Source organism: Narcine bancroftii, chromosome 1 (assembly GCF_036971445.1).
Source record: "Narcine bancroftii isolate sNarBan1 chromosome 1, sNarBan1.hap1, whole genome shotgun sequence".
NCBI lineage: Eukaryota > Metazoa > Chordata > Chondrichthyes > Torpediniformes > Narcinidae > Narcine > Narcine bancroftii.
The window spans coordinates 393,562,062-393,585,811 of NC_091469.1; the positions used below are offsets into that span (position 1 = coordinate 393,562,062).

The 23,750-nt window shown below is 44.1% G+C and overlaps 1 protein-coding gene across 15 annotated transcripts in view; it reads left to right on the forward strand.

Moving 5' to 3' along the window:
• Window positions 1-23,750, forward strand: part of LOC138751434 (glycoprotein-N-acetylgalactosamine 3-beta-galactosyltransferase 1-like) — a 60,631-nt gene that overhangs the window by 30,294 nt on the left and 6,587 nt on the right. For 14 of the 15 annotated variants that reach the window (XM_069913688.1, XM_069913686.1, XM_069913693.1 and 11 more), the window contains one exon: window positions 3,036-3,703. In XM_069913688.1, coding sequence (XP_069769789.1) covers window positions 3,036-3,703 — 668 coding nt within the window. Of the gene's footprint in view, window positions 1-3,035; window positions 3,704-23,161; window positions 23,218-23,750 lie in introns of all 15 variants that reach the window. The other variant, XM_069913691.1, reaches the window with a different exon arrangement.

The following is a 23,750-nucleotide window of genomic DNA, read 5'->3' on the forward strand; positions in this document are numbered from 1 at the left end:
AATTTAAATAGTTTGTGGACCAGCAAGAATTGTTAAAACACAGTTCGGCTTGATAGGACTTGCTGAGATGAGGTGAAATCTGAGTTCATCAGTTAGGGTCAAAAATTTAAATAGATTTGTTTTTATTCAAATTGCATTGCCCTTATCTCTTGTTGCACTAAAAAAATCACAAAATGTTGTGGGCTTTCCTCCAGTTTTAATCAGAGTTAAAATTGCAATTGGGAAGGATTTGGCATCAAAAAGAATTTAGTTTGTTTCTGGCATTTTGCAGGCATTTTCTATTTTATCAATGAACTATCATTGAGCCTTGCCTGAAGTTGTAATTCAGATCCATTGTAGGTTGGGAAGGGTACTCGTCTCTGTTTTTCATTGCAAATTTTATTTCAATTGAATAATAAATATAATTTATATATATTTATTTTCTACCCCTTTGTTGCTTTCTCTGATCCTTGTAATTGCTACATCCATCTCCTGATATTGCAGACAGAACTTCTTGATAAAGTGGGTTTCTGTTTGATTTTTCTCCATACATTTCTCCAACTTTATTCTTTCAGTTTTCACAAAAATTCTTAAATTGTCCTGCTTCAAGTTCATTTATTTTTCTTCATTTTTTTTTCTATATTTCTGGTTTGTTTCCTCCCTTTTGAGATTAAGTATCTTGGAGTGGAATTGCTATGACATTTAGGGTTTCCTTTTTGAGGTATGGTAATTTAGAAGGGCAATTCATTTGTTTCAGGTTCATAATTTAAGAATGAGTAGTTCTATTTTCTGACCCAAATTATTTAAATGCATGCTGAAGTTTAATGATTCTCTTGAGAATTGGCTGGTTTTATGCCTGCAACAGATGCAGGCCAGTAAAATTGATTCTTTGCCCTGTGCCACAAACTATTTAAATTTGAAAAAGAAGGAAAAGGCTGAGTGAATTACTAGAATCTGTGCATTTACTGCAGTTGCTTTAGATACAAATTTATCCAAAGTAGCCTCTTTTTATGCATCATGTGAAGAAAATACATGCTCAGAATTGATATTATACTGATATTATTAGCTTGTTCCTCTAGAGCAGGGGTGGCAAACTCAAATTCACGGAGGGCCAAAATTAAAAACTTGGACTGAGTCGAAGGCCGAACAAAATATTTATTGAAAATTTTCAACAACATCTGCATGTTTTCTCTTCTTTCAACATATGTAATGTTAAACTTTTTCTTATTAAAATAAATGTTTAATAATAGTTTTGGATAAACTCTTTCATTGTCATTGGCCCATTTCCTTTAGCGTCTGAAACCGTGCACATGACGAGTCAATGAGGGATGATTAAAGCAGTGGTCTTCAAACTTTTTCTTTCCACCCACAGACCACCTTAAGAAATCCCTTACTAATCACAGAGCACCAATGGCACAGGGACGCAAGTGGAAAGAAAAAGGTTGAGAACTGTTGTATTGTGGTAACTCCACATCTGATTAGGTTAATTGTTAGGCAAGTGGTCAGAGAAGGACCCCCCCCACCCCACCCCAAGAAAGGCTTAAATCACAGGAACAAAATAAGCTTCCGTCTCACTGCTCCCAATCTTACACACATTCCTGATGTGGAATGTGGGGTCGCAGCTCCACGTTCACCTGAGTTCAGATGCTATCTGTGTGGAGTTTGTACGCTCTCCCCTTGTCTTTGACCAACAGGTCGGTCGCCTGACGAAGGCACCCGAACTCCCCGTTGAAACGCCGGCGTCCGGGGCGGTGGAGGAATTGGCTGAGAAGAGTGCATTGCTCCCACCCCCCTCCCATGGTTGGAGAGGGATTAAACTGCGATCTCACAGCGCCGGGCTCATCTCCAACAAAAGGAGCGGGAGGCAGGGTCCGCCGCGCATGGAGCGAGGGGGAAGGCATCGCCAACGAGACGTTCGGTCCGGCGTCGCCGCTGAAGCGCAGACCCAGCGAGGATGGTCCCCAACTCCAGCCGTGTCTGTGTGTCCGGGAGCCGGGCGGGCTGAGTTCCCGGGATTCGGGACTCTGAGATCCCTCCACACCTCTGGCGTCTTCATTTTCACCTTCAGTGTGCATACGCTATACTGGCGCGGCGGCCAGCGGGCCAACTCTAATATATATTTAATATGGTCTTGCGGGCCAAATATAATTATATCGCGGGCCAAATTTGGCCCATGGGCCAGAGTTTGACATGTGTGCTCTAGAACAGGGGTGTCAAACTCAAATTCACCGAGGGCCAAAATTAAAAACATGGACTAAGTCGTGGGCCAAACTAAATATTTATTGAAAATTTTCAACAACATCTGCAAGTTTTCTCTTCTTTCAACATATGTAATAAACTTTTTCTTATTAAAATAAATGTTTAATAATAGTTTTGGTAAACTCTTTCCAGAAGAAGCATTAACAAATGAGAAATAAAATATTCAATAAATAATATTTCTCTATAGCCTTTAAGCTCCTTTTAAATGTATTTTTTTCACAAGCCAACAAGTCAAAGAAATAACTTGCTTCAATGAAAATCCAATCTTTCAACTATGAACAGTTCAAAGTTAACCAAAGAAAATATTAATCCAAGCTTAGCTTGCTACACTGTGATTTACTCTGATGCACCTGGGTCTAAACCAGATACTTGGCATCTCTTTTTAGATGCAAGTTCATCAAACTCTGGGGTCAGAGTTTGCCTCCCACCTGTCTTGAAAGGTCCTGTTTTCTGTCTTTCGTTTGGCCATTTTCCGTAAGGGGTTTATTACATGTGAGTTGGGCGACAGGTCGCAGATGCTAATGAAAGTAAAGAGAGGAGGTGGGGGCAATTAGCGGGTTGATGGGCCAGCACCAATGCATTTGCAAAGCATTCTGGGATTTGTAGTATTAGCTGTGCATGTGCTATACTGGCGCGGCGGCCAGCGGCCCAGCTCTAATACATATTTGATATGATCTTGTGGGACAAATATAATTATATCACAGGCCAAATTTGGCTCGCAGGCCTGAGTTTGACATGTGTGCTCTAGATAATGGTTTGTTTTTGTTCTTAAATAAAATACATGAATCTTTTTTCAGATGACAATCGAAGTGTCGCTGATGATCTATTTAACAAAGTGCGAATCCTGTGTTGGGTGATGACTGGGCCCCAGAATCTAGAAACAAAGACCAAGCATGTCAAAGCCACCTGGGCTAAAAAATGTAACATTGTGCTTTTCATGAGCTCAGAAGAAAATAAAGATTTCCCCACAGTGGGTCTGGATGTTCAAGAAGGCCGAGACCAGTTGTATTGGAAAACAATCAAAGCCTTTCAGTATGTTTTTGATCATCACTTCAATGATGCTGATTGGTTCTTGAAAGCAGACGATGACACGTATGTCGTTGTTGAAAATCTGCGTTGGCTTTTATCAAAATACTCCCCCGATCAGCCCATATTCTTTGGAAGAAAATTTAAGCCATATGTTAAGCAAGGATACATGAGTGGTGGAGCTGGATATGTCCTGAGCAAGGAAGCAGTAAAAAGATTTATTGATGGCTTCAAGACTGGGAAATGCACTCATTTTACATCCACAGAAGATTTAGCCATGGGAAGATGTTTAGAGACTGTCAATGTGGAAGCAGGTGACTCCAGGGACACAAATAAAAGGGACACCTTTCATCCTTTTCCACCAGAGCATCATTTGTCAAAAAGTTATCTACCCAAAACATTCTGGTACTGGAACTATTGCTTTTACCCCACTGAAGAGGTGAGATATTAACCATGTTGGTTTGAAAGGGCAAACTGTAAATAACTTTCATCTTATTCTTTGTCATTCTTGAACAGGTTGGTTTAGCCTTAAATGTTCTGGTCTTGTAATTTTTTTACAAAGATCTCTCAGAACTTTCTATTTTCCAACCAGCAAACCTCTAACTTGACCACCAAACCAGGACCATTTATTGTTTCCTATTAATTGATTTGATGTATTCCAAAAAAGGCACATGCATTCTTTTTTATATATCATGTAGCATTACAGTTGCTTTAGATACAAATTTATCACACTGTGTATGTTTGAATATTACATCTTGGTAATCAAGATGTGGAATATGAAGAATGATTCTTTCTGCTCAGCTTTTATTGCTTGAGATTATAGGTGCAAGGAAATGGTGAACATTAAGTTTCTAAATTGAGGTATTAAAAGTGCATATCAATTGAAATCCTTTGCATGCATCAAAATCTGTGCAGATTATTGAGTGCACCAGAATAGAGTAGTAGCTTTTCTCTGTCATAGATTATGACCATAATATTTGATAGTTCCCTTTATAGTTTTAGGACTCTGCTTTTTGCTTTGGAAACAATTCACAGAAGGTTTATTCGCTAACCAGGGAGAAGGATGCAATCAGACCTGCCATAGCGTCATTGAATGATGGAGGAGGTGCAATAGTCTCTGTTAATTTTTGAGGGTAGACCTCGTTGAAAGAATCAAAGACTTGTTGATCCAAACCAAGGCTTTTATTAGCAAAAGACAGGAGCTCTTCACAGGTGGCCAACCAGTCCGGAATGAGCCGACCTGGCTAGGGACACAACCCTTTTTTTTTCTTTGGCTTGGCTTCGCGGACGAAGATTTATGGAGGGGGTAAATGTCCACGTCAGCTGCAGGCTCGTTTATGGCTGACAAGTCCGATGCGGGACAGGAAGACACGGTTGCAGCGGTTGCAGGGGAAAATTGGTTGGTTGGGGTTGGGTGTTGGGTTTTTCCTCCTTTGCCTTTTGTCAGTGAGGTGGGCTCTGCGGTCTTCTTCAAAGGAGGTTGCTGCCCGCCAAACTGTGAGGCGCCAAGATGCACGGTTTGAGGTGATATCAGCCCACTGGCGGTGGTCAATGTGGCAGGCACCAAGAGATTTCTTTAGGCAGTCCTTGTACCTTTTCTTTGGTGCACCTCTGTCACGGTGGCCAGTGGAGAGCTCGCCATATAACACGATCTTGGGAAGGCGATGGTCCTCCATTCTGGAGACGTGACCCACCCAGTGCAGCTGGATCTTCAGCAGCGTGGACTCGATGCTGTCGACCTCTGCCATCTCGAGTACTTCGACGTTAGGGATGAAAGCGCTCCAATGAATGTTGAGGATGGAGCGGAGACAACGCTGGTGGAAGCATTCTAGGAGCCGTAGGTGATGCCGGTAGAGGACCCATGATTCGGAGCTGAACAGGAGTGTGGGTATGACAACGGCTCTGTATACGCTTATCTTTGTGAGGTTTTTCAGTTGGTTGTTTTTCCAGACTCTTTTGTGTAGTCTTCCAAAGGCGCTATTTGCCTTGGCGAGTCTGTTGTCTATCTTGTTGTCGATCCTTGCATCTGATGAAATGGTGCAGCCGAGATAGGTAAACTGGTTGACCGTTTTGAGTTTTGTGTGCCCGATGGAGATAGTCATGGTGGGGAGCTGGCTGATGGAGGACCTCAGTTTTCTTCAGGCTGACTTCCAGGCCAAACATTTTGGCAGTTTCCGCAAAACAGGACGTCAAGCGCTGAAGAGCTGGCTCTGAATGGGCAACTAAAGCGGCATCGTCTGCAAAGTGTAGTTCACGGACAAGTTTCTCTTGTGTCTTGGTGTGAGCTTGCAGGCGCCTCAGATTGAAGAGACTGCCATCCGTGCGGTACCGGATGTAAACAGCGTCTTCATTGTTGAGGTCTTTCATGGCTTGGTTCAGCGTCATGCTGAAGAAGTTTGAAAAGAGGGTTGGTGTGAGAATACAGCCTTCACGCCATTGTTAATGGGGAAGGGTTCAGAGAGCTCATTGCTGTATCTGACCCGACCTTGTTGGTTTTCGTGCAGTTGGATAATCATGTTGAGGAACTTTGGGGGGCATCCGATGCGCTCTAGTATTTGCCAAAGCCCTTTCCTGCTCACGGTGTCGAAGGCTTTGGTGAGGTCAACAAAGGTGATGTAGAGTCCTTTGTTTTGTTCTCTGCACTTTTCTTGGAGCTGTCTGAGGGCAAAGACCATGTCAGTAGTTCCTCTGTTTGCGTGAAAGCCGCACTGTGATTCTGGGAGAATATTCTCGGCGACACTAGGTATTATTCTAGTTAGGAGAATCTTAGCGAAGATTTTGCCTGCAATGGAGAGCAGCGTGATTCCCCTGTAGTTTGAGCAGTCTGATTTCTCGCCTTTGTTTTTGTACAGGGTGATGATGATGGCATCACGAAGGTCCTGAGGCAGTTTTCCTTAGTCCCAACAAAGCTTGAAAAACTCATACAGTTTGACATGCAGAGTTTTGCCGCCAGCCTTCCAGACCTCTGGGGGGATTCCATCCATACCTGCTGCTTTGCCACTTTTCAGTTGTTCGATTGCCTTATATGTCTCATCCTGGGTGAGGACCTCATCCAGCTCTAGCCTTAGGCGCTGTTGAGGGAGCTGGAGCAGGGCGGAATCTTGGACTGAGCGGTTGGCATTGAAAAGAGATTGGAAGTGTTCTGACCAACGGTTGAGGATGGAGATCTTGTCGCTGAGGAGGTCTTTGCCGTCTGAGCTGCGCAGCGGGCTTTGGACTTGGGGTGAGGGGCTGTACACAGCCTTTAGAGCCTCGTAGAAACCCCTGAAATCGCCAATGTCCGCGCTGAGCTGGGTTCGCTTGGCGAGGCTAGTCCACCACTCATTTTGGATCTCCCGGAGTTTGCGCTGAAGATGGCTGCATGCGCGACAGAAGGCTTGTTTCTTCTCTGGACAGGACGGGTTTGTAAGGTGAGCCTGGTGGGCAGCTCGCTTCTTTGCCAGCTGCTCCTGGATTTCCTGGCTGTTTTCGTCGAACCAGTCCTTGTTTTTCCTGGAGGAGAAGCCAGTACCTCTTCAGTGGATTGCAGTATGGTAGTCTTCAACTGATCCTAGAGGGTTTCAGGGGATTGCATCGTCGAGCTTTGCTTTGAGGTTTGCCTGGAAGTTTCCTCTCGCTTCGTCTGACTGCAGGTTTCCAACATTGAACCTCTTTCTGGGGGCTTTACTGTTCCTGGGCTTTGGCTTGAAGTGAAGGTTGAGCTTGCAGCGAACCAGCCGGTGGTCACTGTGGCATTCCGCGCTGGGCATGACCCTGGTGTGGAGCACATCTCGTTTGTCACTTTCTCGCACCAGGATGTAGTCCAGGAGGTGCCAGTGTTTGGATCGGGGATGCATCCAGGTAGTCTTAAGGCTGTCTCTCTGCTGAAAAAGGGTGTTTGTAATGACAAGCCGCTGTTCTGCGCAGAGCTCCAACAGGAGGCGCCAATTGTCGTTGCACTTGCCGACGCCATGCTTGCCCAGGATTCCTGGCCAGGTTTCTGAGTCTTTGCCGACGCGAGCGTTGAAGTCGCCAAGGATGACAACCTTGTCGGCTGTAGGGGTGCGTTGGATGAGGTTGCGCAGGTCAGTGTAGAACTTGGCCTTTTCTGCTGGTTCCGCCTGGAGGGTTGGAGCATAGACACTGATGAGGGTGATGCAACGCTTGTTTTGAAGGGGGAGTCGCATGGACATGATTCGGTCCGAGTGGCCTGTCGGAAGGTTTTCGAGTTTGGAGGCAATGAAGTTCTTGACCATGTAGCCTACACCAGATAGGCGTCGTTCATCCGAAGGCTTGCCAGACCAGTAGAGTGTGTAGCCCGCGCCGCGTTCTTGGAGGCTGCCTACATCTGCCAGGCGGACTTCACTGAGAGCGGCTATGTCGATGTCAAGTCTGAGGAGTTCATGTGCAATGAGGGCAGACCGACGTTCAGGTCGGTGGCTCTCAGCCTTGTCTTGCATGGTTCTGATGTTCCAGCATGCTAGTTTGAGTTTGTGAGCATCTTTTGAGGGGGAGGACGCGGAGGGGGAGGACGCGGAGGGGGAGGACGCGGAGGGGGAGGACGCGGAGGGGGAGGACGCGGAGGGGGAGGACGCGGAGGGGGAGGACGCGGAGGGGGAGGACGCGGAGGGGGAGGACGCGGAGGGGGAGGACGCGGAGGGGGAGGACGCGGAGGGGGAGGACGCGGAGGGGGAGGACGCGGAGGGGGAGGACGCGGAGGGGGAGGACGCGGAGGGGGAGGACGCGGAGGGGGAGGACGCGGAGGGGGAGGACGCGGAGGGGGAGGACGCGGAGGGGGAGGACGCGGAGGGGGAGGACGCGGAGGGGGAGGACGCGGAGGGGGAGGACGCGGAGGGGGAGGACGCGGAGGGGGAGGACGCGGAGGGGGAGGACGCGGAGGGGGAGGACGCGGAGGGGGAGGACGCGGAGGGGGAGGACGCGGAGGGGGAGGACGCGGAGGGGGAGGACGCGGAGGGGGAGGACGCGGAGGGGGAGGACGCGGAGGGGGAGGACGCGGAGGGGGAGGACGCGGAGGGGGAGGACGCGGAGGGGGAGGACGCGGAGGGGGAGGACGCGGAGGGGGAGGACGCGGAGGGGGAGGACGCGGAGGGGGAGGACGCGGAGGGGGAGGACGCGGAGGGGGAGGACGCGGAGGGGGAGGACGCGGAGGGGGAGGACGCGGAGGGGGAGGACGCGGAGGGGGAGGACGCGGAGGGGGAGGACGCGGAGGGGGAGGACGCGGAGGGGGAGGACGCGGAGGGGGAGGACGCGGAGGGGGAGGACGCGGAGGGGGAGGACGCGGAGGGGGAGGACGCGGAGGGGGAGGACGCGGAGGGGGAGGACGCGGAGGGGGAGGACGCGGAGGGGGAGGACGCGGAGGGGGAGGACGCGGAGGGGGAGGACGCGGAGGGGGAGGACGCGGAGGGGGAGGACGCGGAGGGGGAGGACGCGGAGGGGGAGGACGCGGAGGGGGAGGACGCGGAGGGGGAGGACGCGGAGGGGGAGGACGCGGAGGGGGAGGACGCGGAGGGGGAGGACGCGGACCTGTCCTCGGGCCTGCGCAAAGGAGCTTTTAGGTGGAGTGCAGTGCGCGAAGCACTGGCCCCACCCTTTACACCCTTTACACCCTTTACACCCTTTACACCCTTTACACCCTTTACACCCTTTACACCCTTTACACCCTTTACACCCATGGTTCGTGTGCCGTGGCCAAGCAAGCTGGGACGTGGCAGCGAGGTCCTTGGGTCATAGGTTTTATATCAGAGTGGCCTTCTCCTATGCAGGTTTCTTACCCGGGCTGGAGGGGTCTGCCTCCCCTCTTAGGTCGGTCCATACTGCCCGGACCGGGGCCGAGGCCGCCGCTGCTCTCCCTGTGCTCTGACTGGGGCCGCCACCCTCCCTGTGCCCTGACTGGGGCCGCCGCCCTCCCTGTGCCCTGACTGGGGCCGCCGCCCTCCCTGTGCCCTGACTGGGGCCGCCGCCCTCCCTGTGCCCTGACTGGGGCCGCCGCCCTCCCTGTGCCCTGACTGGGGCCGCCGCCCTCCCTGTGCCCTGACTGGGGCCGCCGCCCTCCCTGTGCCCTGACTGGGGCCGCCGCCCTCCCTGTGCCCTGACTGGGGCCGCCGCCCTCCCTGTGCCCTGACTGGGGCCGCCGCCCTCCCTGTGCCCTGACTGGGGCCGCCGCCACCTACCCTCAGCCCGGACCGAGGCCGGGGCCGCCGCTGCTCTCCCTGTGCCCGGACTGGGGCCGCCGCCTCCCACTCTCTGCCCGGATCGGGGCCTCCGCCTGCCTCACTCGACCGAGGCCGTTAAACGTTCCATCCCTTTCAAAAAAATTCTTTTGCTCATAAAATTGTAGAGCTCGTTGAAAGAATCAAAGACTTGTTGATCCAAACCAAGGCTTTTATTAGCAAAAGACAGGAGCTCTTCACAGGTGGCCGACCAGTCCGGAATGATCCGACCTGGCTAGGGACATAACCCTTTAAGGCCCAGACAATAGGCGTGGCTTAGCTCTCAGCCAATCGCTGTAAGCACAGTCTTGATACAGTAACTATATACACTATGTACATTGGTGATAGATCTGTACTATCACATTCACCCCTTCTTGGAGAACTGACCCTGGAAAAAAAAACGAGGGAGAGAATGAAAGGAAGGGGTAAGTCAAGGACTGTAGCGGTCAGGGGGTCTGACCATCCGGCCTGACCGCCGTGGTGCCGGGATTGGGGTCGCTGGGATGGTGTTGCCAGCAGGCTCGTCGGGTGCGACTGCTCCGTCACTCAATTCCCCAGTCGTGTTGTCGGCAGGGTGGCCCAGGTCATTGGGGTGCTGTTGGTCCTTCTGTTGCGGCACGGGGCCTGGGGCATAAAGAGTTGGGGAAGGTTGGGTTGGGGGGTTTGCTGGGTCTACCGCGTGCTGAGCTAGGTCCCGCACCGAAACAGTGTCCTCCCGCCTGTCTGGGAACTCAACGTAGGCGTAATGTGGTTTCGCGTGGAGTGGAGTCACTCGGTCGACCAAGGGGTCATTCTTTGAGTGCCGGACGTGGCGTCGCAAAAGGACGGGGGCCAGGGACGGTGAGCCATGCCAGTAGAGTGGTTCCTGATTCGGATTTCCTCAGTAAAGGAACATCCTTTCATGGGGGGTGGCATTTGTTGCAGTACATAGGAGGGAGCGGATGGAGTGTAAGGCACTAGTGAGAACCTCCTGCCAGTGAGAGGTGGGGAGACCTTTAGACCGGAGAGCCAGTGTAACCGCTCTCCATATGGTGGCATTCTCCCTCTCGACCTGGCCGTTACCACATGGGTTATAGCTTGTGGTCCTGCTTGAAGCGATACCACACTCCAGAAGGTACTGTTGCAGCTCCACGCTCATGAATGAGGACCCCCTGTCACTGTGGATGGAATTGGGGTATCCGAAAATGGCAAAAATACTGTGAAGGGCCTGTATCACTGAGGTGGCCGTGGTGTCTGGGCAGGGCACAGCGAACTGGAAGCGGGAGTACTCGTCGATGGCCGTAAGGATGTAGGTATTACGGTTGGTTGACAGTAGGGGCCCCTTAAAGTCTACGCTAAGACGCTCGAAGGGGCGGGTGGCTTTTATAACGTGGGAGTTATCCGGACAGAAGAAGTTGGGCTTGCATTCAGCGCACACCGAACAGGCTCGAGTCATGGAGCGGATCTCCTCGACTGTGTAGGGTAGGTTGCGCGCCTTCACAAAGTGGGCAAACCTAGTGACCCCTGGATGACAGAGCGCCTCATGGAGTTTCTGTAGTCTGTCCATCTGTATGCTGGTGCACGTCCCCCTGGAGAGCGCGTCAGGCCGGTCGTTGAGCTTACCAGGCTGGTACAGGATGTCATAGTTAAAGGTGGAGAGTTCGATTCTCCATCTGGCGATTTTGTCGTTTTTTTATCTTACCACGCTGGGTGTTGATCAGTCAACAGTGTAAAGCGCCTCCCACCGAGGTAATGTCTCCAATGACGCACCACTTCAACTATGGCCTGGGCCTCCTTCTCGATCGAGGAGTGTCTACTCTCCGGACCCTGGAGGGTTCTGGAGAAGAAGGCTACAGGCCGACCAGCCTGGTTCAAGGTGGCTGCCAGGGCGAGACAGCAATGCTGTTAGACGTTGGTAAACCTCCTCCACCTCAATGAATCTCAGGAAGTTTTCAAAGTTCAGCAGCCAGAAGTTAAAGGCTTTGAAGGCTGTAGCTGACTGTGGGTCGATATCAAGTTTTTCTGGCCAAGTTAAACGCTCCATCCCTTTCAAAAAAATTCTTTTGCTAATAAAATTGTAGAGCTCGTTGAAAGAATCAAAGACTTGTTGATCCAAACCAAGGCTTTTATTAGCAAAAGACAGGAGCTCTTCACAGGTGGCCGACCAGTCCGGAATGATCCAACCTGGCTAGGGACACAACCCTTTAAGGCCCAGACAATAGGCGTGGCTTAGCTCTCAGCCAATCGCTGTAAGCACAGTCTAGATACAGTAACTATATACACTATGTACATTGGTGATAGATCTGTACTATCACAGTGAGTTTGTCTCTTCCTGATCAATTTTGTTACATACTTTCCTTTTAGTTGGCTCAATGTTTTTTTAAGGTTGTCTTGTTTGAGAAAAGTGAAAAATAATGAACTCTATATATTGCGTGGTTTTGCTTTGGAATGATTAGAGGCTATCACTTCAAGATTCCTTTATTGCCATATTATTGTAATAATACAAATTTGTTTTACCTGCCAGAAGGCAAAGAGTCACCATTAATATTGCCCAGTGCCCCTTACTGTAGGCAAAAGAGAAGCAAAAGAGAGTCCCTTCAGAAACACCTAATATCCATGGATTCTCCTTCAGTGCTTCCGCAACCTCTGTAGTCATACAGATTTCTGCTTGATCCATTGGCAACCTGAGCACCAGATCCAAACCTCCGATACAATCAGGAAGCCTTCAGCACCTGAGGCCCTTTGTTGGGAGGGGGACCTTGCCCTCACCACTGTCTTTTATTCTGGTTCCGATACCTGATCCCAATGAGCCAATCTCTAGCAGCCCTCGGCTTGTTTGGGTCCTTCTGCCTCTGAGCCCCTTATTGGTCTGCTGCTGTAGTCAACATCCTACAGGGTCATCTCCTATTCTTCTCATTTTCAGCTGGGTGGGGGGGTGGTTCTTGTTTCTGGTGCTCTGAGCCTTTTTTTTGTCTGTTCCATGATTTGATCCAGTATAGGCAATCCTTGCATTACTGCTGACTCTTAGCAGAGAAATTGTATCAGTTTCTCTTTCTTTGTAGCTTTGCAAACTACTCTCATTCAATATCCTTTTGAAGGTACTGATGCATTTCATTGCCATGACTCTTAGATGCATTGAATTCCAGATCTTGGCAATCCTTTGCCTGAAAAGGTTTTCACCGGAATCTCCCTTGCATCTTTTGCCCAAAATTTGGAATCTTTTCCTTTGGTCCTTGAATTATTCACCAATGGAAAAGTTTTCCGTCTATTTCTAAACAAATCAGAATCTTGTATTCCTCTTATCAGCATTCATTCCTTCAAGAAGACAATTCCATCTGATCTTTCATCTGAAATCCACTGTCCATGGATCATGTTAGGGAATATTTTCTGCACCCTCTCTCAGATTGCCATACCATTATTAGAGTTAATTGAGCAAAATTGGATGCAGTAATTTTGGTTGCGGCCTTGTTGGTCTTAAATGCAGGTTCAAAATAAATACTCTGCTATTATACTCAAAATATAGTTATAAATCTCAGAACTTCATAAAAAGTAAGTAGCAAATCTTTTTGGACATCCCATTTGGCACAGGCATGTGAGCCAAAGGGCCTGCTGCTTTGTGTGGGTTTCCCCAGGTGCTCTTGTGTTCCAAAGGTATACAGAGTTAGTTGATTAATTGGTCACATGAGAGTAATTTAAGGTAAGGGCTGTAAGTGTATTTCAATACACTGTGCATCTAAATTAAACTGCGCTATGTTCCAACTTAATGATTGAATCCCAAGACTATATATGTTTTGTTGTGTATGCACTCACACAATTAAGACTTAGAGGCGTGATGTTTACTCATCCTTTACTTCTATTAGACTAACATGGCTACTGACACACAGGCTATGGAAGGGTGACATCATGATGTGGCGTCATGATGTTCAGCAGCAGAGGGCTGGCTTATACCCAACACTCTTTCCCCCCCCACCCCCCAGTGCGATAAATGCTGACTGGGCCCCTTCGAACCAATAAGATAACTTTGGGCCAGGACTACAAGTGAGAATTAGAATACATTTCATGAGTAACTATAATTATAAAAGGGAAAGTATTTAATAATAATCAGGGTTTGCTGTGCCGGTCTTTGCTTAGGACCTGTAGATAGTCAGGTTGGCGGTTGAGTCAGTGGCGACTGCCCGTCTTCACTGCCCTCCTGGCTGTGTGTCTCAGTTACTGGACTCCTCACTGGACTCATCAGCTCTGCAACCATCTCTGACCCCCCTCGGCTTCAGGGTGGGATGGTTGGGGCAGGCCACGGCAGGTCTGGTTCCACCTCCTCCAGTTCATGAGGCAGTTGATGGACCTTTGGTATCAGTCAGTGCTCGTAATTGGTCAATGTGTCGCTTCCACAATTTGTCTCCCATTAGAACAGAGTATGAAGAGGGGCTCGATTTTTGTAAGATTACCCCTACCACCCATGGGTCTTTATATTGTCTATAATCTTGTACCAGAACTTTCTCGCCCACTTTCAATGTTCTAGGTGAGGTCTATGGCGATGCTGTTTTTTTGCAGTCAGAGACCCAGATCTGGATGAACTGTGGGCAGCCTGGTCCGCAGGTTGCAGCCAAACATTAGTACTGCTGGGGTGCATTTTGTGGTAGAATGTAGCATATTTCTGTATCCCAATAGGAAATCTGTGATTTTGTGTGTCCAGGAGGCATTTAGAAATTTCATGGTTTTCATTGCTTTTTTTGATTGTTTGTACAAACGTTCTGCTTCCCTATTAGTACTTGGGTGATGGGGTGTTGTCAAGATATGTCTGATATTGTTGGTTGCGCATAAATTGTTAAAAATGTTCTGATGTAAATTGAGGTCCATTGTCTGTAACAAATTCATGAGGCAATCTGTAAGTGGCAAAGATAGCTCGTAGACAGTCAATTGTGGGATCTGTTTTGGTGTTTTTCAGCTGTGAAACTACTGGCCATTTGGAGCTATTAGGAAAGTCTCACCCATGAATCCAATGTCAGGATTTGGATGGCTACTTACATGGGTTAGCTTTGGCTTGCGGCATTTTTGGCTGCATTGACTGGCATACTTTGCCTTGTCTTACTGCTTTTTCAATGTCTCTGTCCACAGAGGGCCACCAGACATGCATCTGGGCCAGTGCCTTAATTCGTACTATTCCTGAATGGTTGAGGTGCAGTTCTGATAACATGACAGTTGGCCATTTGGCTGGAATAATTATACAGGTACCCCATAATAAACATCCTTCTTCAACTGATAACTCATGGTGGCGTATGTGGTAAAGTTTTGGATCTTCTAGGATGACTTCACAATCGGGCCACCTATTAAGGATCTTGCTTAATGTTGCCTCTTTTCTGGTTTCTTTTGCGATCATCTGGGCTGTAATGGGCAGTTATGAAGTTGTTTTTGGTTGATGGGTGCTGCCTCTGCTGTCCATTTAATAATTTCTTCTCATCGTTCTGTCTCAGGTAGCGGAATGCATAATAAGGCATCTGTATGGTTGTTGAGTGTTCCTGGGTTATGTTTTATATCATAGTTATACACCAATGGTAGCATGGCTCATCTTTGAATTCTGGCTGCAGTTTTGTGTGGCCCCAGGATTAAACTAAGAGGCTTGTTGTCTGATCAGGGTGAATTTTCTTCTGTCAAGATATTGGTGGAATGTTTTGCACCAAAAATTATTGCCAGTCCTTTTTCTAGTTGGTTGTAATCACATTTGCTTGTGGTTAATGTTCGTGAAACATACGCTACTGGTTGCTCTTCTTTTTCTGTGATTTGGAATAGTTTTGCTCATATTCCCACTGGTGAAGCATCCCTGCCTCGTGTAACTTCTTTACTAGAGTTGTGGTGGATCAGCACCTTATTTGTTGACATTAGTATTTCCTTTAGTTGATCGACTGTATTTTTAGTTTCTGTGATCTAATACCATGTTTGATCTTTCTTGAGTAATTGGTTCAGCATAGTGTAGACATATTAGGGATATTTAGATTAGGGATGTTTTCGTTAGTGAAAGATTGTAATTCTGATTTGTTGGTTGGGCCTTGCGAATGGTTTCTGTCCCTGCTGGATTTATTTGCACCCTCTCATGGTTGATCGCAAACCCAAGATATGTTACTGAGGGGCACATGAAATTACATTTGTTCTTTCGTAATAATAAATTAGCCTGTTGTAGTCTGGTTAAAATCTTTTCAAGGTTTTGTAAGTGTTCACTGTCGTTTGGCCCATGATGAAGATATCATCGAGATGACACCCAACTGAGAGTCCATGTAGTAAATTGTCTACCGTTGCTTGAAAAATCGCAGATGCTACTGAAATTCCGTAAGGCATGCATGTATAGTTAAATAGTCCCAGATGGGTATTGATTGTCACATATTCCTTTGATTTTTTTTTGTCCAATTCTATCTGTTGATATGCTTGTGACAAATCTAGTTCTGTGAACTTTTGCCTTCAGTTTAGTGCATGGAACAATTCTTCTGCCTTGGGTATTGGGTTATTTTGAGTGATGGATTGATGGTGATTTCGTAATCGCTGCAAATGCAAATTTCACTGTTTGCTTTTCGTACGGGTACAATGGGTGCTGCCCAATCGCTGTATTGTATTGGTTCTAATATGCCTTCATGTTTTAGTCTGTTTAATTCAGCCTCAATTTTTCCTTTCATAGTCAATGGGACTGTTCTGGCTTTGAAGAATTTTGGTTCTGCATTATCTTTTTATTGCAGTTTGGCTTGAACACCTTTGATTTTCCCAAATTCTTGTTGAAAAACCATTGTGTGGTTGTTTTTTTTAATTTTAAAAAAAATTTTCACACTATGAACCATATTAATCAAAATACACACAAACATTTCCCTCTTGAATATACACAGTCATTTTCTCCCCTTTTTTCCTTCCTCCGTCCTTCCCACCCCCCTCCAAACCCATTAAACATTCAACATATACAATACAATAAACCCATTAAACAATGTCATCACACAATGAAAATAAACAAGAAAATTGTGTCATCTACTTTTACACACTGGGTCAGTTCATTTCGTCTTCTCATTCTATCATTTTAGGGAGTGGAGGTCCGCGATTGGCCCTCTCTGTGGTGTTCCATGTACGGTTCCCAAATTTGTACAAACAATGTGACTTTATTTTTTAAATTATATGTTATTTTTTCATTTATTCATTTCCATGTACCATTGCTGTACTCTCAGGCTTTCTTCTGATTTCCAAGTTAACATTATACATTTTTTTGCTACCGCTAAGGCTATCATAATAAATCTTTTTTGCGCTTCATCCAGTTTGAGGCCTAATTCTTTACTTCTTTTATTACTTAGAAGAAAGATCTCTGGATTTTTTGGTATGTTGCTTTTTGTGATTTTTATTTAATACCTGATTTAGATCTTCCCAAAACGTATTCACTTTTGTACATGCCTAAATTGTCTGTATTGTTGTTCCCGTTTCCTTCTTACAGCAAAAACATCTATCTGATAATGTTGGGTCCCATTTATTTAACTTTTGGGGCATGATATATAGCCTGTGTAACCAATTATATTATATTATGCGTAACCTCATATTTATTATATTTCTCATAGTTCCGGAGCATAACTTTTCCCATATTTCATTTTTTATCTTTGTTTAGATCTTTTTCCCACTTTTGTTTGGGTTTATAGCTTATTTCATCATTTTCCTTCTCTTGCAGCTTGATGTACATGTTTGTTATAAATCTTTTAATTATCATTGTGTCTGTAATCACATATTCAAAGCTGCTTCCTTCTGGTAATCTCAGACTGCTTCCCAATTTGTCCTTTAAGAAGGTTTTCAGTTGGTGGTATGCAAACATTGTACCATGAGTTATTCTATATTTGTACTTCATTTGTTCAAATGATAATAAATTATTTCCAAAAAAAATTCTATTCTTTTAATTCCTTTTCTCTCCCATTCTCTAAAGGAAAGGTTATCTATTGTAAAAAGGATTAGTTGATTTTGCATCAATAATAATTTTGGTAGTTGGTAATTTGTTTTTTTTTCCTTTCTACATGAATCTTCCTCCAGATGTTGAGTAAATGGTGCAGTACTGGTGAACTTCTATATTGCACCAGTTTTTCATCCCACTTATAAAGTATATGTTCTGGTACCTTCTCCCCTATTTTATCTAGCTCTATATTGTTCCAATCTGGTTTTTCCCTTGTTTGATTAAAAATCTGATAGATATCTTAATTGTGCTGCTCTATAATAATTTTTAAAGTTTGGTAGCTGCAAACCCCCTTGTTTGTACCATTCTGTTAATTTATCTAGCGCTATCCTCGGTTTTCCCCCCTTTCCATAAGAATTTCCTTATTATTCTCTTTAGTTCATTGAAGAATTTCTCTGTTGAGGGAATTGGTAACAATTGAAATAGGTATTGTTACCTTGGGAAGATATTAATTTTAATGCAATTTACCCTTCCTATCAATGTTAGTGGTAATTTTTTCCAATGTTCTAAGTCATCCTGTAACTTCTTCATTAATGGCTGATAATTTAATTTGTATAGGTGGCCTAAATTATTATCTAATCTAATACCTAGGTATCGAATTGCTTGTGTTTGCCATTTAAAGGTGATTCTTTTCTAAACTCTGTGAAATCCGCATTATTCATTGGCATCGCTTTACTTTTATTTGCATTGATCTTGTACCCTGATATTTCTCCATATTCCTTCAATTTCTTATGTAATTCTTTTATTGATATTTGTGGTTCTGTTAAGTATACTCTGATGTCATCTGCAAATAAACTGATTTTATATTCCTTCTCTTTTATTTTATTTTCTGTTCTTATGAGTTCTGCAAATGATTCTATTGCTAAAGCGAACAGTGAGGGAGGTAGTGGACATCCCTGCCTAGTTGACTAACTTAATTTAAATTAGTTCGATGTATATCCATTTACTGTCACCTTCGCCAATGGTCCCTTATATAATGCTTTAATCCAATTAATATATTTCTCTGGTAAGTTGAACCTCTGTAATACTTTGAATAAATAATTCCATTCTACCCTGTCAAAGGCTTTCTCTGCATCTAAAGCAACAGCCACTGTTGGTATCTTATTTCCTTGTACTGCATGGATTAAGTTAATGAACTTACAGACATTGTCCGTTGTTCATCTTTTCTTAATAAATCCAGTTTGATCTAGTTTTACTATTTTTGGTACACAGTTGGCCAATCTGTTTGCTAATAGTTTAGCTATTATCTTATAATCTGAATTAAGTAGAGATATTGGTCTATATGATGCTGGTGTTAGTGGATCTTTCCCCATCTTTGGTATTACTGTAATTATTGCAGTTTTGCATGAATCTGGCAAGTTTTGTGTTTCTTCTATCTGGTTCATTACTTCCAGGAGAGGAGGAATTAATAACTCTTTAAATGTTTTATAGAATTCTATTGGGAGTCCGTCCTCTCCAGGCGTTTTATTGTTCAGTAGCTTTTTTTAATATATCCTGTATTTCCTCAATTTCAAATGGTTTTATCAATTTGTTTTGCTCCTCTTCTTGCAATTTTGGTAGTTCAATTTTAGCTAAAAATTCATCTATTTTGTCTTCTTTCCCTTTGTTCTCAGTTCAGTATAATTGCTCGTAGAATTCCTTAAAGTTTTCATTGATCTCTGTTGGGTTATTTGTAATTTGTTTGTCCTTATTCCTTGATGCCAATACAGTTCTTTTAGCTTGTTCTATTTTAAGCTGCCAGGCTAGTATTTTGTGCATTTTTTCTCCTTGCTCATAATACTTCTGCTTTATCTTCATTATGTTCTTCTCCACCTTATACGTTTGTAATGTTTCATATTTTATTTTTTTTGTCCGCCAATTCTCGTCTTTGTTGCTAGTTCTTTTTCTGTACTTACTATTTCCCTTTCCAGCTGTTCTATTTCCTGATTGTAGTCCTTTTTCATCTTAGTTACATAACTTATTATCTGCCCTCTAATGAAGGCTTTCATTGCATCCCATAATATAAATTTGTCTTTCACTGATTCTGTATTTCTTTCAAAGTACATTTTAATTTGGCGCTCAATAAATTCTCTAAATTCCTGTCTTTTAAGTAGCATGGAGTTTAATCTCCATCTATATGTTCTTGGTGGGATGTCCTCCAGTTCTATTGCTAATACCGGGTGAATGATCAGATAACAATCTAGCTTTATATTCTGTTTTCCTAACTCTCCCTTGGATATGGGCTGACAACAGGAACATGTCAATCCTTGAGTATGTTTTATGTCAACTCGAATAATATGAGTATTCCTTCTCCTTTGGGTATTGCCTCCTCCATATATTCCAAAAGTTGCATTTCCTGCATTGATTTAAGCATAAATTTGGCTACTTTGTTCTTTTTGCTAGTCTTTTGTCCAGTTTTATCCATCTTTGGATCCAAATTAAGGTTAAAGTCCCCTCCCATCAATATATTCCCCTGCGTATCTACAATCTTTAAAAAAAAATCTTGCATAAACTTTTGATCCTCTTCATTAGGTGCATATATATTGACCAAATTCCAGAATTCTGAATATATCTGACACTTTATCATTTCATACCTCCCTGCTGGATCTATTATTTCCTCCTCTATTTTGATTGGTAGATTTTTATTGATTAATATAGCTACACCTCTGGCTTTTGAATTATATGATGCTGCCATTATGTGCCCTACCCATTCTCTCCTTAATTTATTATGTTCCACTTCAGTTAGATGCGTTTCCTGCACAAATGCTATATCTATTTTTTTCTTTTTTTGGTAAATTTAATAGCCTCTTCCTTTTCATTTGGTTATGTATTCCATTATTATTTATAGTCATATAGTTAAACATGGCCATCTCATACTCTGTTTACATCTCATTTTCACTTCCTCACCACCACTTTTCCCCTTTTCCCCATTTTCATCTCTGTTTTCCTTTTTTGAACTCAATGTACGACAACACTTCTAAAACATAAAATATTTCAACCATTCCCACATCTAAAATTCTCTTAACTCCAAGTGTCCCCCCCCACTCTCTGAGTCGTCCCTTGTCCCTTGCCGGGCAACCCCAACTCCCCTCTCCATTCGGACTGCGAACCTGTTCGCAAGTGTCAACTGATTTCGCAGTGACTGTTATCCTCTCCCACACAAGCGACTCCTGAAAAGACTTTTATCTTCAAATTAAAATAAAGCTCCCTCTCTTTTCTTATCTTTTTTCCCCCTTCTCCCTTACTTCCCTTTTCTTCCTTCCTTTAGTTCTTACTTATACATTATTTTTACATCTTTATATGTAGTTTGTCGTCGTTCTTCATTCTTGTTACATCTCTTCATCACTCTTTCTGTCCTTCAGACGTTCTGCAAATTCTCGTGCTTTCTGTGGATCAGAGAACAGTCTGTTTTGCTCCCACAGGATAACTATTTTAAGCACTGTTGGAGATCTTAACATAAATTTATAGCCTTTTTTCCATAGGATCGATTTTGCTGTGTTAAACTCCTTCCTCTTCTTTATGAGTTCAAAACCTGTGTCTGGGTAGAAAATTTTTTTTAACCTTTGTACTCCATTGGTTTTTTGTCTTCTCTAATTTTATTCATCGCCTTCTCCAATATATTTTCTCTTGTCATATATCTCAGGAATTTTATTAAAATGGATCTTGGTTTTTGTTGAGGCTGTGGTTTCGGGGCTTTCTATTTCCATTCCTTCCTGCATTTCTGGCATTCCCAGGACTTTTGGGATCCATTCTTTTGTAAATTCTTTCATATCTTTGCCTTTTTCATCTTCCCTTAGGCCCACTATCTTTATATTGTTTCGCCTACTATAGTTTTCCATAATATCCATCTTCTGAGCTAACAACTCTTGTGATTTTTTAACTTTTTTGTCACTTTTTTCCAATTTTCTTTTAAAATCGTTTACTTCCATTTCTACAGCCATTACACATTCTTCCACATTTTCTAATCTTTTCCCTATATCTGTTGTGACCAGCTCTATTCTACTCACTTTTTCTTCTGTACTTTTCATTTTTCTTTTCATTTCACTAAATTCTAGTGTCAACCATTCTTTTAATGCTTTCATTTGTTCTTGAAATTTTTTTTAATCTATGTACTGTCCATTCATTTTACCTTCTATTCTCTGTGCAGAGCTTGGTGTTCTTCTTCTGTGTCTGCTCTTGGGTTTGTGTCTTCTTCTTCTCTTCCTTGTATCTGTGTCTCTTCTGACTTTCTTATTAAGCTGCTTGCCTCAGTTTGTTGGTTGTTTTTTTTTTCATGGCTTCTTGCTGTTGGTCCTCTTCTTCTGGGCTAGTTATCTGTTGGGCCTCCTGTTGCTGTTTTTCTTTCTCATTACTCCCTTTCCCTTTGCTTTCCTCTTCTTCCAGCTGAGAGCCCTGCTGTTGGGCATCTCTCAGCTGGTCATGTTGTGTAGGTTCACTTCACAGCTGGGCCCCCCTCCTGTCTGTGTTCTTTTCTTTGTTGTGCGCAGTTGCGCACATCTGTTTGGCTCAGTGAGCCATTTTTGCAGTCCTGCAGTCGGGAGGTCGCGACCCTGTGGGGTCTCCACTAACCTCTGGGAGCGGGCTCCTCTGTCCACAGTGGGTCCCTGCTTCTTCATGCAGGTAAGGCCTTCTCCTTTCTCTTCCAGCGTCTTTCCTTTTTTTCCTGTTGTTTTTGGTTTTTCTTTCTTTTCTCCACACCTTTATCTTTTATTTGTTGTGTTTTGTGTTTCTTGAGCTTTGTGTTTCCTTCACTTTTTTCCTTCTTTTCTGGAGAGGGCTGGTATTCTCCTACCGGCCACTACTCCATCACGTGACTCCTCCCCACTGTGTGGTTGTTGAGGATTTGGTCAAGTTCTGCTGGCAGGTGTCCGTGTGGTTTACATTTAGTATTGAACCAATTTCAAGCCAGTCTAGAGGAATGTGTTGTAGCCAGTTTCTTCTGAAAAGTGCTGGTCCCTTGGTATCTATGATGTAGAGAGAGTGTTTTTGGATGCTGTTGTTTGTATTGTACTTGGACCGTACATTTTCCATACACTTTGATTCTGTCTCCTGTAACAGATCTTAGTTATTTCCTTTTTTTTTAAACTTTATTTAAGATTTTATAACATGAATAATATATAGGATTACATTTAAAAAAATTAAGAATAAAATAATAAAATTACAATACAGTATCAGTAATCTAAATAAACTATACCCCCCAATAATTATTACACATTAATAACCCAACTCAAATTAGTCCAACCCCCCCCTTTCCCCCCCAAAATAAAGAGTGAAGAATTAATAAAGTTAATAAATGTGAGAAAAAAACCCACTTACAAAAAAACAAAAACATAACCGATTAAAATACTAACAAAAAGAAAAGTAATTAATACTAAGATATCAGACTTAAAAAACATATTTAAATCAAACTTAAATGCATCTTAACAGAGTTAAGATGAAACATATATTTAACTCAAACTTAATATATAAAATTAGTAAAGTTAGTAACATTATCTATCAAAAATTCTTAAACAATAATCAATTCTTAAAAAAAATTGTAGCATGAAAAACAAAAGAAAAAAAAACTTTCTCTATAGAGATAAACCTTCACCAAATATCAACTAAAGATCTTAGTTATTTCCCTTGTTTTTATCGGGAGACATGATAGCGAGCATTCCTTTACATATAACGGCATTCTGGACACCTCTGCCCCGTGTCTAACTCCATCTTCAGGGGGTGTCTATTTATTTTTAGCTGTATAAAGATTGCTGTGTTTCCTCCATTTATTCCTCAGATGTGTAATATCCCGGGAGCTGAAATTTCAGGAGCTTGAGTGCTCCACCACTTAAGGTCAGTCGTTGGGCTGTTATCATCATCGTTGCTCGTGTGACGGAATATAAATATGTTTTGGGGAGATAAATTGGGGCAGGGTTTTCAGTGTAGGTCATATACAAACACTTTAAAACAAATCATCTCAAATACTGGAGCTCTGCCCCATGCTAGACATGTTGGGGCAAACAGTCTTTGCAAAAGCTTTGGAGAGTGCCCAAGAGACTTCACTAATGGATTGTTGTTTGCAAAAAAGCAACAGATGAAAGAACTTGTTGGGGCCTCATTCTGTCTGGAGTGGAATTTGCTGTTCTGGGAGGGTCATGTGGTTTTGCCAGCAGAGAGCATCAAACTGGCTTTCTCTCTGTGTGTGAGAGAGAGACAGAGAGAGATCAGTTTTACAGTCAGCAGCAGGAACTGGAACAGAAGAAGCTGGTAAGCTTGTGGAAAACCCCATTTGGAAGATGGATTTTGACTGTTTAGTTCAGCCTGGTCAAATTCCTTGTGGTTCATGCAAGAGGAGAGGACTGCCTGCTTAATGTTTCACTTGGAAT